This window comes from Taurulus bubalis (genome assembly GCF_910589615.1).
Source record: "Taurulus bubalis genome assembly, chromosome: 8".
In the NCBI taxonomy this organism is placed as follows: Eukaryota; Metazoa; Chordata; class Actinopteri; order Perciformes; family Cottidae; genus Taurulus; species Taurulus bubalis.
In genome coordinates this window covers 22,258,373-22,274,912 of record NC_136596.1, presented here as the reverse complement: position 1 = coordinate 22,274,912, position 16,540 = coordinate 22,258,373, and the positions used below count along the sequence as shown (strand labels likewise).

Here is a 16,540-nt window from a genome sequence, read left to right as displayed (position 1 = left end):
CATAATATAATGCTGTCATGATGAGGAAAAAAAAGGTGAAAAAATGAAAATTTTGAATATTGCAGCCATGATAGTAAAAGTACACTTGAAGGTTTTGTCTCAATTCAATGATGTTATCTGTTCTTTTGAGCTTTTTAAGTGGCTCTTCGCAATGACAACTAAGTGTTGCTACTGATACAGTTGCTTTTAAAATAACAGCTTTTCAAAAATAGTCTCAGCGGGGTTCACCTTCCAGCAGGCAACAAGTGAGACGACAAAAACATCCAATTTGCAAATGAAGAAAGTAAAAACTTACAAAAGGAATAATAAGTGAATGGTGTGCCCGTGATCTGGTGTTCTGCCTGACAGTGAAAGAGGAATGGATGTCTCGCTGCAGGAGAAGCTTGTCTTTCAACTGTTTTTATTCTGTACTTGAAAAGTCAGCGCAAAACCGACTTAACCCAAACAAAGAATGATCAGATCAGGTGTATCAAGTGTTGCACTGAGCTCTAATATAAGAGATATGACACATTAACCTGTGGTTTGTGTTTGACAAGGGTCATTGTGACACCCAGGGGAGCAATGTTTAGACTGTTGAGACATAAAAAGACAAATCCGACAAAAAAGAAACACTATTTCACGATCCCAGTTCTTGTAAAACAGATAAGGGAAGAACACATTGCTGTCTTTTGCTACAGCTCTACTACATCGCTGTGCTAAACCTGAAATACACAAATGTTGTTCTCCAAATATTTTTAAAAATTTGATTTCAGAGATTTTCAGAGCAAAGTGTGTTTTGTAAACGAAGCCTTACTGGCGATATGGTCCTCTCTCCTCTCCCCATTATGCTCTTTTTTTATGTATTCATCCTTTTTTCCTTCATTTCTTTTGCCATTCCACGTCTCAAAAGTATGCTGCAGCTGCTTTTTTTACGTGCCTTGTTTCTAATGTAGAATATAGTTCAGTTAAAGAGCTATTAACTTCCCTCCTTCTATTTGAGGATGCCTGCATAATTATTTAAAAAGGGATCACCTGAGGGCACAATCCTACGACTCTGTAAAGGTAAACGCACAATAAACTGTCTTCTTTTTCGACTATTGTTCCGCACTTGTTCTTTTAAAGAAGGATGTTAATCTCAATGTGACGCTCTTGTATAGATGAAGGCTTAATATAATGAATAAAATCAGTAAAAAGGCTAGCAGCTGATTACATTTGTGTTCAGCCTCTCTGCATTGTTGGTTTAATGCCTGCTGCGAACAGGAATTTTAGACTGAATTCTTCTCAGGAATTCTTCTCTCCGCACCTTACTCATGCAAGTACAACAAACATGCTATTGCATGTTTGTTGTACTTGCATGTGTAAGGTGAGAAGAGATGTTTGGTGTGACACAAATCAAGAGGTTTTTTTTTAACCCCTCAGTTGTCCTTTTAGTCAAATATCATGTTCTTCAGCCCTTTCCGTCAATTACAGGATTACAACGTTTATGATCGACGGCTAAAATGCCGTTACAACATCAACGTGTCACAAAAAACTACATGTTTGAACATGTTTGATGGTTTGTTCACTTGTAGGTTGAAAGAGATACTGTCAAGTTCCTATGTATTCTCGGTCAACTCTTGGTCCAACTTGCAATGACCTGGTACATGATCCCAAAGGATGCACGGGACAGCTCGGTTCAAACACAGCTCAATCTTTTATTGGGGTTTTTTTTCCAATTGTTGGCTGGTTGATCCATCAAGGTTGAAAACCTTCAAACACAAAAAAGCAAAAAGTTATACAATCAGAATGTAAAATAAACTTTAAACAATTTTCTCCAACAAATGAATAAATAATAGCTACGGTACCAGTGGCTTCTTTGGCTGTACCATTAGTTGACTCCTTCCTTCCCTGTCTCTGCTGAAAATGTTTGCCCTGAGAGCTTCCCTTTGCAGGTGTTTTCAATTGGGCGATCAGCAGCCTGCACTGGCCTACTGGTGCGTTCTGGGACTTGCAGTCTTTTCTCTTTTTCCTTTTCTTCTGGCAAAGTAACATAATTCGACTAAATAATAATAATAAACTCAACAGATACTACTTTGAATGTATTTCTCCAAAGTCATATTACACCGGTCGGTGAAATGTGGTCTACGCAAAGACGTGATATTAACACATTTAATGTTTCATATAAAATGTCATGAATAAGGAACTATACTGTATGCTGCCGACTAGAAGCTCCCATGACATCGTCATGTGAGCAGTGCAGTTACTTGGACTCAGAGGCACAATCCCAATCTCCACACACACAAACACACAGCTTTTGGGGCGCGTTCCCAAAAGTCTGTGAGTGTTTAGGGCTGTCCTGCTGTCAAATGTGTTTGAGGGCTTTCTCGCAGACCTTTTAAACCCATGGGAACCCTTTCCGTAAATCTGGATTTCTGCAGACCACGCCCATGGGAATTACCCACATGTGGGTGTTCAGCCAGGCATTTTACATTTACTCAGAAACATTAAGGATTAAAGATGGAACATGAAATCAGAGAAATAGAAGCAAAGATTATATTACACAGATTTATTCATCAACTACTTGAAGCTGCATGGACTAAAACAAGTAAATATATTATTTGAAATTACCTCTCACCTTGTGAGGAAAGAGACTATAAAACATATGTAAAGTTCAAATGAATGGAGATTTAAAAATATATATATTTAAAATGAGCATCTATTCAAAAATCCTTTAAAAATTGTAATCTAATAAATATTCAATCAAATAAAAGTGTAAGTTCATAAACTGAATTTTATATATTATATATTAAATCAGACACTAATGGCACAGCGCTTTGTATTACATATATACATATATATGTATATAAGAATAATGCTTTATTAATGATGAATTTAATGTTTATTCATGCTTTACTAATGCTAAATAGTGTGTACTTATTATAAAGTGCTACCCAAATACCCCTATTGCAAATCCCCAAGAAATATGATCTAAATGTGAACGTTTAATCAAAGTCTTCAAATATAGTCGGAGAAAAAAACCTTTCAATTTTGAACCTCGGAGTCACCTTTTTAAACGTCTTCCCCAACGGGACACATGCTCACTGGGGTGCATGCAAGTTCCAGAGCTCGCGATCAAAAGTCTCCGCGTCGTGGAAGTGACACACCTTGCCCTCCGTTGCCCCGCTCATGAGGCCCGCCGCGGGCTGCGGGAGGAGCGGGAATGTGAGGAGAGGAGAGTCGGCTGTTGCATGCTGAGTGATGACGATGTCCGACACAACTAAAACCCACCCACAGTGTCATTTAAATGACCGCGCATCTCTCTCTCTCTCTCTCTCTCTCTCTCTCTCTCTCTCTCTCTCTCTCTTTCTCTCTCTCTCTCTCTCGCTGCTCTGCATAAATATAAGGCGTCCCGGTGCGCGAGAAAAGGCACAAGCGTGCCTCGTCTCCAGAGAGGCAGAGCGCGTCGCTGCGACTTGGAAACAGTTTTTTTTTTTTGGGATGACAGACTCGTGCAGCCGCTGCTGAGGAAAGAGACGCAGGAGCGCAAGGAGTTTTATCCCAAGTTCGTTGCAGCAGGTCGTTGTGACAGCAAGCCTTGTTCTCAGGGGGGTGAGTTGTTCTTTTTTTTGTTTTTTTATCCACTCTGCTCCCTTTTGTTTCTGTGGGAAATGATGCTGCGTATTCCCCTGGTGGATGAGGATGTAGAGGAGCTTCCCTAATGACCATTCCCCCCCCCCCCCTCCTCACCCCCCTTTTTTTTAAGAAGACGTTTTTAAAACGAGCTTGGTCACCGATGAAAAGACGCTCAAAATTGTTTAAAAAGTAAAAGTTTTTTTTTCTTACCGACTATTTAAAGACATTGAATGTCACATTCATATCATATCACATCGTACTGTATAGTGACATTGTCCATCCTCTGTCTACATTGTGCTAATAATAGCACATCAAAATTGCTCCTGTTGAATTCCGTTATGGCAAATCCCAGTGAAAAGATGGTCTAAATGTGAACTGTAATCAACCTCTTCAAATAATCGGTGGAAAAAACTTTCAATTTTAAACGTGTTTTCAAACTTAAAAAACGCTCACTGTAAAAGAGTAGTAATTTACAGACGAACACGTCCACAGTTTCCACCTAAAGGACACATTAGACCATGTGACACATGCAGGCTATAATCCATTTGTATTCATTAAGCAACAATTTATGTTTAGCACAAACAATGTTCTTTATTTGCAATTACAATAAAAAACTGCACGATTGTTGACAGTGCAAACAATAACAAAACACCCTTTCTGAATTCTTCAAATGTTTTTCAGGTGGTCTGCCATGTGGAGGACACCTGTTGATAAACAATAATAAATATCATCATTAAGAGTTTGTTATATATTTGAGCTAAACTGCAATTTGACATGAACATATTGGAGCCTCTTTACCCAGAGTCACGCTACATGGTCTGTGTGTTGCTGTATGCCAGACAACAATGTGTTGACCATCTTGTTTATACATCCCTTTGTTGTAATTCATTCTCCCCTCATCCAAACCATCTGTGGCCCCGCTTGCTCTCTGTTGTTTCCTTTTCCGATGCGAAATGGCCTAAAAATTGAAAATAATGTAATGTTAGGCTACAGCAACAGCCCAGGAAGCTGTACTCACATAAGCAAGCCAACATTACGCTCAAGAAAGTCCTGCGCATGCGCAGTACTGCAGTAAGCGCACTTCTTTTACATGGGTGTATTGAAATGCTGCTAGTTTCAACGCATGTTTATCATGTTTTTACGTAAAACATGAAATGCGTTGAAATTAACTTTTTGATGTTGTAATTGCATTATAGCTGGTTAAAAAAAACAATAGAAAAAGAGGTCTTAGACGTTCAGCCCCATGTAATATCACCCAGTTTTCTACTAGAAATCAAGGGATGGCGCGTTCCTAAACTAGGGTGCAAACATGTGGCTTAGAGACGTTTGATCTCGTGGTCACACAAAATACGTTTTCAGCCTTATTGGCGATGGAATTTGTATTTATGTTGCCACAAGTCGCCAGAACTTGTTGCTCTGGGAAATACCAATGAAACCCCATCTCGACAGGAACATCTTGTGCACTTTGGTCGATTGCATTGCGGAGAGCAGTGCAGTCCCCTTGTGTGTTTGTGAAGTTCCGATGTGTTCCACAGTTGTGCATTCATGAGATCGAAATACTGCCAATCGGTTTTCTTTGCATTTTGTGATTGGTTAATGTTTTTTTTCTACCGACACGCACATTTGTAGCTGCTCACATGCTGTGCGCGTGGACCTCTCTTCATGACAACATGTAGCGTGCTTTTGATTTAGGGCGGTTGGGCAAATCGAGCCCCACCTGTCTTGTCGATGTATTGCCGGATAAACCTGTTAGTGCAGTGCACACCTTGAATGCATCAAAAACACCTACATGTTGCCCTTATAAACGCATCTGTATTCTTGGGAAATGCCCTGCACGGCTGCTCACTATAGGATTATCAAGCACACGAGTCATGTCAGACGTTCATGGCATGTTGTTGGTATGTTGTTGCCTCCATTTGAAAATAAACTAAAAAAGCACATCGCAAGCTCTTTTACACAGACAACTAGTTCAAACATTTTAACATTCATATTCAGAGCGCATTCCCATCAATAGTCACATCGGTTATTGGCAATTTCCGATCTTCGTAGGGTGCCGCTACAAAGAGTGAGGATAAAAGTGCCGCGTACTGAAGTTATTCCTGTGCCCCAGGACAGTTCAGTCAGTATGTATGAACACATCGACACGGACCAAAAACCCTCACCCCTTCAATTTGTGATTTTATTTTATTATTTATTTACTGATATTGCAAAGTCTATAAATCGTTTGGGCTCTGTGGAAGTTGGGTTCATATTGCAGCGGCGTCACACATGTAAGCCCCCCCTCTTCTACTGGAAAAAGAAAACAAACCAAACGGAATAAAGTAGACGAACTGCCGAGGGAGCAGAGAAGCGACACAAAGCGGGCTGCATTCACAGTGAAGGAGCGCTGACCTTGGTGCTGAATCGCCGCGTGCCTCTGCATGGCCTCGTGTACCGACTGCACTGAGCTCTAACATAATAAGAGATATGAAACAGTAACATACCAAGTGGCTTATCAAAAACTGTGTCTTGCCAAGTACGTTACACATACAAGGCATTTGGCTATATAGGTGATTTGGTGTGTAACGGTACCATATACATACCCAGGGGTGCAATGCTAAGACGTTTGAGACGGAAAAAGACACATCTTTAGAAGAAACCCCCACTATTGAAAGCTCCCAGTTTTTGAAAACGGATGATGGAAAAATCACCCTCACTTCATTAATGTCTTTTGATAAAGTGCTATTATAAATCTATACCAAACTTCCCAGTTAATTAAGATGATGTTGATGTCAAAGTTGGACATTTAATGTTTTTTTAAAGTGAAGCCATATGGACACTACCTTGAAATATAGTGTGCCAAAGCAGTCTGGTCCTCTCTCCCCTCGTTCTACTACTGTAACTGTTTCATTCATAAATGCATTCTTTCGTTCTTCATTTTTATTGCCATAACGTTACATTTCTCAAATGCCTGGTGGAACTGCACTACTGTTTTTTTAATTTTTTTTACATAACCTATTGTACATTCGTAGGCGACGCCACCCACATGCCAGATGCTGCCACTTCATAGAACAACCAACATGCTTTTGAGGCATCAAAGAAAGTAAAACATTTTCTTGTAGCATCTGTTAACTCTGGTTCTCTTGGGCATGGCGAAAACCAGAGGTGGAAGAAGTTAAAGTAGCAATGCCACCATGTAAAAATACTCTTATGTTAAAATTCCAGCACTCAAACCAGCAAAATACACTTAAAAGTATAAAAAGGTGATACTATTGAATCAATATCATGGTCCATTAACGTTTTCTCTATACTTTGTTAGTAGTTTTTTCCCCCCAGGTCTGATCAGTTGGAAAATATATGTTTTTTAAATTCCAAAGCGATATTTTGCATCCGTAGCTCAACGGCACTTAATGATCTGTGTAATATTCCACTCTGCTTGAATGACATGCACCCTATTTGACTTATGTTAAATCAACACTGTTACTTGTTGGTAATTTCCTCTAAAACTAATAGCACTTCTATTTCCCCTCTTCCTTCTTTTGCTTTTCAGAAACATCCCTGGGGACACACACATATTCTCACACACAGACAACCACACACAGGCACCATGCAGGAGTCAGAGCCCACAGTGTGCCAGCTGCAGCCCAACATCATCTCGGTGCGTCTGTTCAAGAGAAAGGTCGGTGGTCTGGGCTTCCTGGTGAAGCAGAGGGTGTCCAAGCCGCCTGTCATCGTGTCGGACCTCATCCGCGGCGGCGCTGCAGAGGAGTGCGGCCTGGTGCAGGTGGGCGACATCGTCTTGGCTGTCAACAACAAGCCCCTGGTAGACCTGTCCTACGAACGGGCCCTGGAGACGCTGAAGAACGTGTCGCCCGAGAGCCACGCCGTGCTGATCCTCCGTGGGCCCGAGGGCTTCACCACCCACCTGGAGACCACCCTCTCCGCAGATGGCCGCCAACGCACCGTCAGGGTCACGCGTCCCACCATCCCACCTTCAAAGTCCTACGAGCACTGCTCCCCTCTCAGCCCATTCAGCCCTGGGCAGCAGCAGCAGGTCAACAAGGAGCCCCAGCTTAGGGCCATCGAGAACCTGTCCTCTCCGTCCATCACCCAGTCCCTGCTGCAGAAGGGAGGCGTGCAGGCCCAGGACCCCCTGCTGATGAGGGACGGGAGCCGCGGAGGTCTCCTGTGCAACGGGCTGGAGGAGAACAACGAGCTGCTGAAGGAGATCGAACCAGTGCTGCGCCTCATCAAAAACAGCAAAAAGGAGATCAACGGAGAAGGCCAGAGGAATGCGGGGAGAAGAGATGCTGAGATCCAAGTGGCCTGGTAATTTGTGACGTGATGCGACCGTACCGATCCCTCCGTTAGTGTCTTTGTGTTCGTACCCCTCCAGAGTGCCAGTCGGAGTTAGAGCCTTTGTAGAAATGCAATCACAATTTAAGTCAAGCACTCGCCAACAAGATGCTTACTGCTCACACAAGAAGAGCCTCCACCTGGTCCTCTGATTGAAAGGAAGCCTCCCCACTCACTTTGCCCTGCGGTCCCTGAACTACCTGACCCAGCTGCATTGCATTAGCAGCTGTCGGACTCACCTCTCATTCACCTAATATGACTCAATGTTCAGTGCCAAGCCATTACTGTCACAACATGCATGACCATTCAGGTGGACACTCTTCAATTACTGTGGCAACTGCCTTACTCGGGTTCATATCAACTTTTTTAAACGAAAAAAGTAGCTTGCCTATGGCTGTTTGTCATGCGTTAAATATAACTTCCTCTCTTGGATCAGGTTCTGAGGTTATTTCCGCAGCATTTTTGGTCTGAGATTGGTTTTGAAAATGTTTTGCACGTATCAGAGTGTCATTGCAATCTAACTTAGTTTGACGCTACAGTTCCCGTACGAATATGTTAGGATAGACAGTTGTATTCGCTTCATTAGTGTTGATGTCGATTCCGATAATAATGTGACATGGCAGACCCCAATTAGCGGTTTGTAACACAAAGCTTATCGCACACTTGTCATTAGACCATTCATTATCAGCTTGCAAGAGAGCGAAAACAGTCCCTCTTGGTTGTGGAGTTCGGGTGCAGCAGGGTGTCAGCAAGCAAGTCGTTGAGACGTGTGACATTGGCAACAGTTCTGTATTCAGCATGTCTCCTTTTCAACATTTAATGAGAAAGACTGACACATATTGCTGCTTAGAATGCATTAAGTTTGTCTTTAAGTCTTAACCCTGGACAAGCTTTTCATAAGGCGTCGCAGACTGAGCCAATATTCCATCCCCCGACTCTAAATGGTCTGCACAGTGGACTGTTAATATTGGCGTCTCAGTTATCTGCCATTGTACTCCCCGACCAACCGAAAGCAAATTGAGGCCACTGTCTCCTTGAATCAATATGTCATGCTTGACCTTGTCTTTCATGAAGACACTTTGAGATATTCATTGAATTCTAGAAAGACGTGCGCTTAGAAAAGCATGAACTTACTCAACTTGCTAAAATGGCTTTTCCTAATTAGGTTTAATCCTACAAAACTCAAAAACATGTTGACATTTAGTCGGCACCAGGAAGGAGCTAACTTCCTTTGTATCCTGTGTTATAACTTCGGAAGAAGGCTTTCTGAAGAGCTCAAAGTAAAAGCTAATGAGAAAAGATTACCGTGAAAAGAATAGCCAGTAATATGTTGGTTTATGAAATAACATCTCTCAAATTTTTTCTTGATGACTATTAGTTCGCCTGGAATCAAATGCACATTATAACTGAGAGAAGCGGTTTACAATTTCACAATCCAGCATGAGCCCGACGAGCCTCCCCATCGGGGCTAACGACAAACGACACGTGCGGCTTCTCTCCGTGTTTCTGCGCGTCTGAACTCCACCTCTGAATTCTGGGGGATAAATATGCTCGCGCAGATTGCAGCAATAAAGAGACACGGCGAGTGACAGGGAGTGTGAAAGGGAGAGGGGATGCCTGTGAGGATTTACAATTAACACGTGCTCATGAGAAAGATTGGGCGGCGGGGGAGTGCGAAAGATGGTCGATGGCAATCGACCATGGTGTGTGTGTGTGTGTGTGTGTGTGTGTGTGGGCGTTTTCGATTGCAGGAACGCAAACTTGAAATCACACGCCGTTGAATTTGCCGTGTTTATGCATTCAGCAGCGTGGCGATCTCCCCTTCCTCCCCGCTTCTCCTCTAGGATCGTTTCGTTACAGCAAGACTGACATCGCTCACACTTCCTATCCTGTTTATTTATTTTTGCATTATCTCTGCCAGGTGAGTGGCAGCTGCTGTATATTAATCACCTTTTGCAATTAACTTTAAAATACCTGTCTTACCCTTGTCTCTCACAAGGGTTTTTCTTTTTTTCCTTTTGAGTTCTTATGGCTCACACTCACAGCAGGGCTGTGGTGGGAAATCACTGAGGCTGACATATAGGAACAAGTTGTCCCACTGCAGCACCGCAACAGGTGCAATCAGGCAACGCAGGATTGCCTGATGAATGCTGGCCAAGCTTCGTCTACACACCCACGAAGGCCCGAACAGAGAAAACACCTGTGTGGGTGTGCAGACCCTTTAGCAATTGTGCAGGGATTCCTGATTAAATAGCATTTTGGAGGGTGTACAAGTCCACGGCTTGTTTACTGCCTGTGAGTTTGTTTGCATGCAAGAGTGTGTCCGCGATTTGGCTTTTAACAAATGAAAGAGCTCTTTTGCACCAGATGTGAGCACACACACACACACACACACACACACCTGACAAAAACACTGTGTATGACCTCTAGGGACCTTGGCGTGGGAAATGGCAAGTCTCCCCAGCTGGCGTCAGATAACAACAGAATGCTGGAAAACATGCCGGTGGAGCTCCACAACGCTGACACTGACAAGGTAAAATGAAACAAATTTGTTCAGCCCTTGAAATTATTTCGCGACAGCAGAGATCATGTGTGAGCATGTGTTGATGGCGCTCCACTCTTTTTAGATCAATAACTCCAAATCCATGTGTCTGTGCGTGCATGTGTTTGCGAGTGCTCATGAGCCGGCCTGCTGAGTGCATCTGCAGCTGTATAACGAATGTGCATCCATGGCTGCTTTTCCCTCTCTGGCTTTTTAGCCTTGTACAATAATCCACACTATTGGCACTTTTCATGCTTTCAGATACTGAGCACGCACATCTGTGTTGCTTCTTTGCACATAGTAGCAAAGCCTTTGCTTAAGATCCTATCACCTCGGCATTAGATCCTTCCGGGTTGTGGGGGAAGCTGGTGCTGCATTAAATCCAGCTTATGCCTTCCACGCAGAAGGGTCTGGTCACAGGTCGGAGAGTCTGTGACAGGGATAGCGTCGTAATCTGCACATGGTCCACGTTATCCACCCACTTGTGACGCTGCTCCAGCCCCCGTCAATGGGACCGGATGGGGCCAAATGATTCCAGGAGGCCTAATGAATACGTGCAGCTGCTGATCCGTCTCTCTCCATCCAAATGTGGCCCGCGTAGAAACGATGCAGACCTGCAGAGAAGAGAGTGTTAGTGCGTGTCTGTGAGAACATTTGTGTGACCGTTTTTAAAGAGAGGGAGAGGGCGATGCATTCCTGACAGCGGCGAGAGATGATATGTGTGTGATGTGGGAAGGAGCCATATCTCTTTCCCGTGTGTGCTCAGACTGAGGAAATGTGCGCTTTGAGAAAAGGGTGTTTGGAAAGCGGAATCCGTATGTGTGCGTATGTGTGTGTGTGTGTGTGTGTGTGTGTGTGTGTGTGTGTGTGTGTGTGTGTGTGTGTGTGTGTGTGTGTGTATATATCTGCCCAGTATATGCATGTGTACTGACTCATGAAGCAAGAAGTTCCCCTGCAGGCGTTTTGCCAGACACTGATGCTAACATTGATGGCTCATCGCTAAGTGTTTAATTCGATAGACTCAAGTCAGACACTTGAGAAAATGTAACTTTGTACGATTTAAATACGTGGATTTTAAGCGACATGCTGATGGCCTGCAAATGAGGTTTTTTTCAATCCGGTGTCGGATTTTCCAAGTGCCTTCAGTTTGAGCTTCCACTCCTGCCTGTAATTTCATGTTTAATAAGCCCGTTGAAAAGGAAAGATGGCAACATGTTCTGTTAAATCCCACCAGCTATGTGAGCTCTGGAGACGCCACCTTTTGATGATCCGTTGAATGCGAAAACATGCCTCTGTGCCTTCTTTTTTTTTATTATTTTTTTACATGCAACGGCTTAATCACGACTGCATAAGGTGCCAGATGTCATACCACAAATGTACATGACTAAACCACATACATATTTAACGAATACCATCTATTTCCTTTTCTGAGGCGATCAGTCTCACTTTCTTGTTTTGATCTTTTCCCCATCTACCCCCTGTCTTGGCTCATTATCTCCATTTCCCATCAGAAGTTTTAATTGATGGGTGAATGAGGAACTTTTGCTGTGCAACTGCATTTACCAGAAAGTCTTTGGTCATTACATCCTGTTATGAACTCCTCTTCATCAGATTAGCTTTAATTATCCTCATTTCTAGTTCCAATCATGCTATCTTCTGTTGCATCCACACCTCATTCCTGACATGTAGGCCTGGTGATTAAGGAGATAAGGAGATAAGGAAGCATGATCTGTTCAATGTTGTCTCTCTGTGAAATAGACCATTTTTAATTTGGAAAACAAGTGTTGCAACTTGTAATTGCTAACATATGCTACTGTTGCTATGCCTGAGAGCTTTCTGCTCAGATTTACTTAATGTGGCAGATTTACTCTCGCAATTTGTACTAATTTTAGAATAAAAATGACTCGGCTACAAATGAAACTTGTAGCTGGTGAACTTATGGTGAAATTATAACTGTTGCTACAACAGAATTTTATCAGCTGTAGCTAGCGAGCTAATTACAGTAAGCTAACGTTAACTCCATGACTCGGTTGATCATGTTTTATGGCAGACTTTTATTTTGTTTAAACTTCCCAAAATCTAAATTAAGATTGGAATTGAGCAGCATTTTACAAACGTGACAATTGTCATTGAGCCACTGTACAGCAGTCCATGATAATGTGAAAAGAGTAAGTGTCCAAATCTCAAATTACTGTTGATTATTGAGTTAGTAGTGAATGAGGGAACGAGGGAGTAATTTTGGACACAGACCTGCCAAATCCTAGCTGTGATTGGGCAATCTGTTTGGGGGAGGGGTTTAGCAAAAGGTCAATTGGGCACATGGTTCATTTAATAGCTGACCTCATCACTTTTTACAGGAGCAAAAAAGCCGTCGTCCTTCCACAGTAACTCTGACATTTAAAATTCACGTCGGTACACATGAATAAAGAAAACAGTACACTGACATTTACTGACAGAGGCCTGTTCATATAAACAGGCCTCTCTGAAAACTGCACGTGGCATTAATAGAAAAGTGACTCTTCTTAAATATAAATGCCAGAACTATAGCTCCTGGTCAGTGAGCGACAAGCCATACGTTCATATTCAAATACACAACTGCTCGGCTTCTTCTGACAGCTACCTTTAATTCCTTGCATCTGATTTCCTATGCCCGTTTGACTGAGAGCTCTTTCCGGTACAATGATCTTTCTTCCTGTCCACAACCTCAGCGATAATATGTCATAATCTGAGCCGCACAGCAGGCGTTGCTGCTGTTGGAGCATGAACACACAGGGACTAAGCGCTTTACCCTTCATGTGTGCAAAATCAAATTCAATTCAATCCACCTCATTCCTCTCTGCGGTTTGAGACGATGCAAAATGACAATGAGACCCAACTGGCTCCCGACTCTGTCGGTATTCGTCTCCGCTGCGAGGATGATGATTGTGACACTGTCGTTCAGGAGATGCTCCGCTGTGCGATTAAGAATGCTCTGGGACACAATGAAAGGGCGTCCACGGTGTGGCATTGATTACTCTCTGCCATTTTCTCGGGAACACTTACAGTCGGCTTTGGGGTTCAATTGCAAGCATTCACAAGTCAATAGCTACAGTATTGGAAAACCCAGTGAGCCTGTAGTTTGCTTGCCATTAACCTGCTGTTAAATGTTGATTGCCTTTATCCTAGAGCGGGAAATAAAACAGAAATGGAACAGAAATGGAGAGCGGAGACGATACAAGTAGTTTCTGAGCATATTCCAGCGCTAGAGAGACTTGAGTACAATGACAAACTGATTTTCCTTGAGAAATAATAGCCATTATTCCACAGAGAGAGGCTCTCAATAGTTGTAAAACTCCTCTTGAAGGTCCTGTAGATATTACTTGAAATTGACAATCAATGTCCATGTGTGGTACTCGTATCCACTTCCCAGCAATGAAAGTCCCACCACAGTATGACTTCCAGTCATGAACGACTTACCCGCTCGAAAGGTGTCTGAGAGGTCAGCGCCGTTCAGCCAGACACAGTACAAAGGCGTGAAGGAAAGACTCGTGAGTAATTGTCTTTGTGCTCTTTTCCAGCCGCCGGCTGAGGGCCAGACCTCGCCCACGAAGTCCCTGCAGAACGGCAGCCCCTCCAAATGCCCCCGCTTCATCAAGATCAAGAACTGGGAGACCGGCATCGTCTACAGCGACACACTCCACCAGAGCTCCAGCAAGGTGAGGCCCGTGGAAATCCGCTCCAATTAATGGTCGGATGAAGCCGTCTGCTGCAGCATTTGCGTTTGCCGCTGAGGCAGCTATCCTGGCAAAGATGATAACGATTTTGATGTTGTGACTCAAGTCATCTTCATAGCCAAGATTCCTCTGCCAGTGGGGAAGCTGAACAAGGCTGTGAGGCGCTATTGTTTCTTCAAGCGCTGACACCCTTCACTATGCAGGAAAAGGCTTTAAACTATTGGCGCCAAGTGATGAGAAAAATGGAAACACCTGAATGATCCAAATGTGATGTGATGCAATACAGCAGCCGTGCAAAAACAAGTTTATTTAGAATTCTGTTGAGCTCACTTTGGTTGACTCTCGAGCTGCAACCAGCAATAATGTTTCATTATCAACTCATCTGCGGATTGTTTCCTCATTTCTGTAAAATCGAAAGAAAAAGTTAATAATAACAGGAATTTGTTCAATTGTCAAAATGTATATAGTTGATTAATAGTCGATAGTTTTGAGGCTGCGCTTTTAAATTGAAATTATACATCCACCTCATTTGAATGGGATATAAAATAATAGACATTTAATAATAAAATGCAACTGGTTGAGTTGATGACGTATCTCAAAAAGGGTAACTATGAGATTGTCATTATAGGTGGATCTGATGATCATGAAATATGATGTATTGGTTGACTTGGGAAAAACATTTAGCGTTCAGATTTACCAACATAATTTGCAAGTCAAGTAGATTGAAGTACAATAGCACATTGTGCTGTGCCTTTTCTCTGCTACTAACTCTACATACATTAGAGAGCTCTTGCCTGATTCAGCTCATTGCAAATTAGATAGAACGCAGGGGTTTTGGGAAATCTGGGTAAAGCTTATGAAACAATACATCTACTATGATTTATTCTGAGGGGAACATGAATGTCTGCACCAAATTTTGTCGCAATCCATCCAACAGTTATCAAGACATTTCACTCAAAACCCCAAATGCCAGCAGCACAAGTCCTCTAAATGAAATGGCAAAGTGGTCCATGCCTCCCGAACAACACCTTTTTAAAGGTTAGAAGACGTTTATCCTCATGGTTACAATAATAAACACTCGGTAAAGGGTTTGGAAACGATCGTGATCAAGAAACCAACATTGATTGTTAGTTGGATGCAGGAAATAAATCGCTGTTTACTATCTGAATAGTTATTTCACTTAAAACCCCAAATGTCACCGCATAAAGGATGTTAATATATTTTTTCCAATAGTTTTTTCATCATGCATACTTACACAGTATACAAATATTATGAACAAAATAGAGTCTGAGTTTTCGCACCAATAAACAATAAATATGTGTGAAAAGGGTGGCGTTGCGTCCACATTCATGACACAACATGGATGCTCCACATAGTCCAAAACAAAATTCCTCAACTAGTAATATTCTCAGGTGAGTATTTAGCATTTTCATGTTCCTTATTTTTTTTCTTAGGACAGTTTCCACTCAAAAAAGCAACAAGCATACATGCAATTTCCAAAAAAACGTAGTTTGGCGGTGAACAACAAAAAGCTCCAGCTACATGCAAAAAAGGGGTTCTCTGTGATTGATTTCCATCTTTCCATGTTATCATGCAGCCGAGGCGTCTCCCTCTAGTTAGTAAACCAGCCCGCGAGCACGAGGTGAGCCCCGCTGCTTAAGCATTCACCCCCCAAAACACAGCCGCCATTCGTAAACCGCAAACGGCGGCCTAATTACTTGGGTGACATATCGGACACAGGCGGTGCATCCCAATGAATGGCCTGTAATGGCATCTTCAGATTTATTATATATCACAGACGCTGCCGTATTCGAGGATGATCCGTCTTTCTCGAAAAGGACAGCTGGCTGGCATGAATGCCCAGAGCGGTATGATGAGCGGACGTGCTGGAGCACAAGTGATTCCTTTGTTTTATTTTTAACACTCCCTACTCACCCATTTCCCCTCTTTCACGCTGTCACCTCTTACTTTTCATGTTCTTTTTGTCTCCGCTTTGTTGTCCTCTCTTATTGTCAGTTATCCTTTCCTAGCTTCCTTTATTTTGTCCTTGTTTTCATTCACATATTCTGACTCAATTGACTTTCTCATCTTTCTTGTTTTGACTGCCTGTGACGGCTGTGATTTTTTTTTTTTGGTCTGTCTTTTTTTTTTACAGAGCAAAGGTTGGATTTGTTGGAAGGGACACGAAGGGAAGTCTATTTGGAGGTCTACGCCTTGAGTGTTTGGACAGTGCAACTGTGTGGTTCAGGCGTAGCGAGCCAATTTTAGTAGCGCTGGGGTCGGTGTCAAATTTCCTGTTCGCCTGCACGCCTGCGCTATCGTTTCCTGTCGTCCGCTCTTGCTCACTCATTCAATCTCT

The 16,540-nt window shown here is 42.7% G+C and overlaps 1 protein-coding gene across 2 annotated transcripts in view; it reads left to right on the top strand.

The window, feature by feature from the left end:
* Window positions 1–7,177: 7,177 nt before the first annotated feature.
* Window positions 7,178–16,540, top strand: part of nos1 (nitric oxide synthase 1 (neuronal)) — a gene marked incomplete at both ends in the record, with an annotated part of 31,092 nt that continues 21,729 nt past the window's right edge. The window contains 3 exons of one of the 2 annotated variants that reach the window (XM_079222625.1): window positions 7,178–7,899; window positions 10,357–10,459; window positions 14,029–14,163. In XM_079222625.1, the coding sequence (XP_079078751.1) occupies window positions 7,178–7,899; window positions 10,357–10,459; window positions 14,029–14,163 (960 nt within the window). Of the gene's footprint in view, window positions 7,900–10,356; window positions 10,460–14,025; window positions 14,164–16,540 lie in introns of both variants that reach the window. The other variant, XM_079222624.1, reaches the window with a different exon arrangement.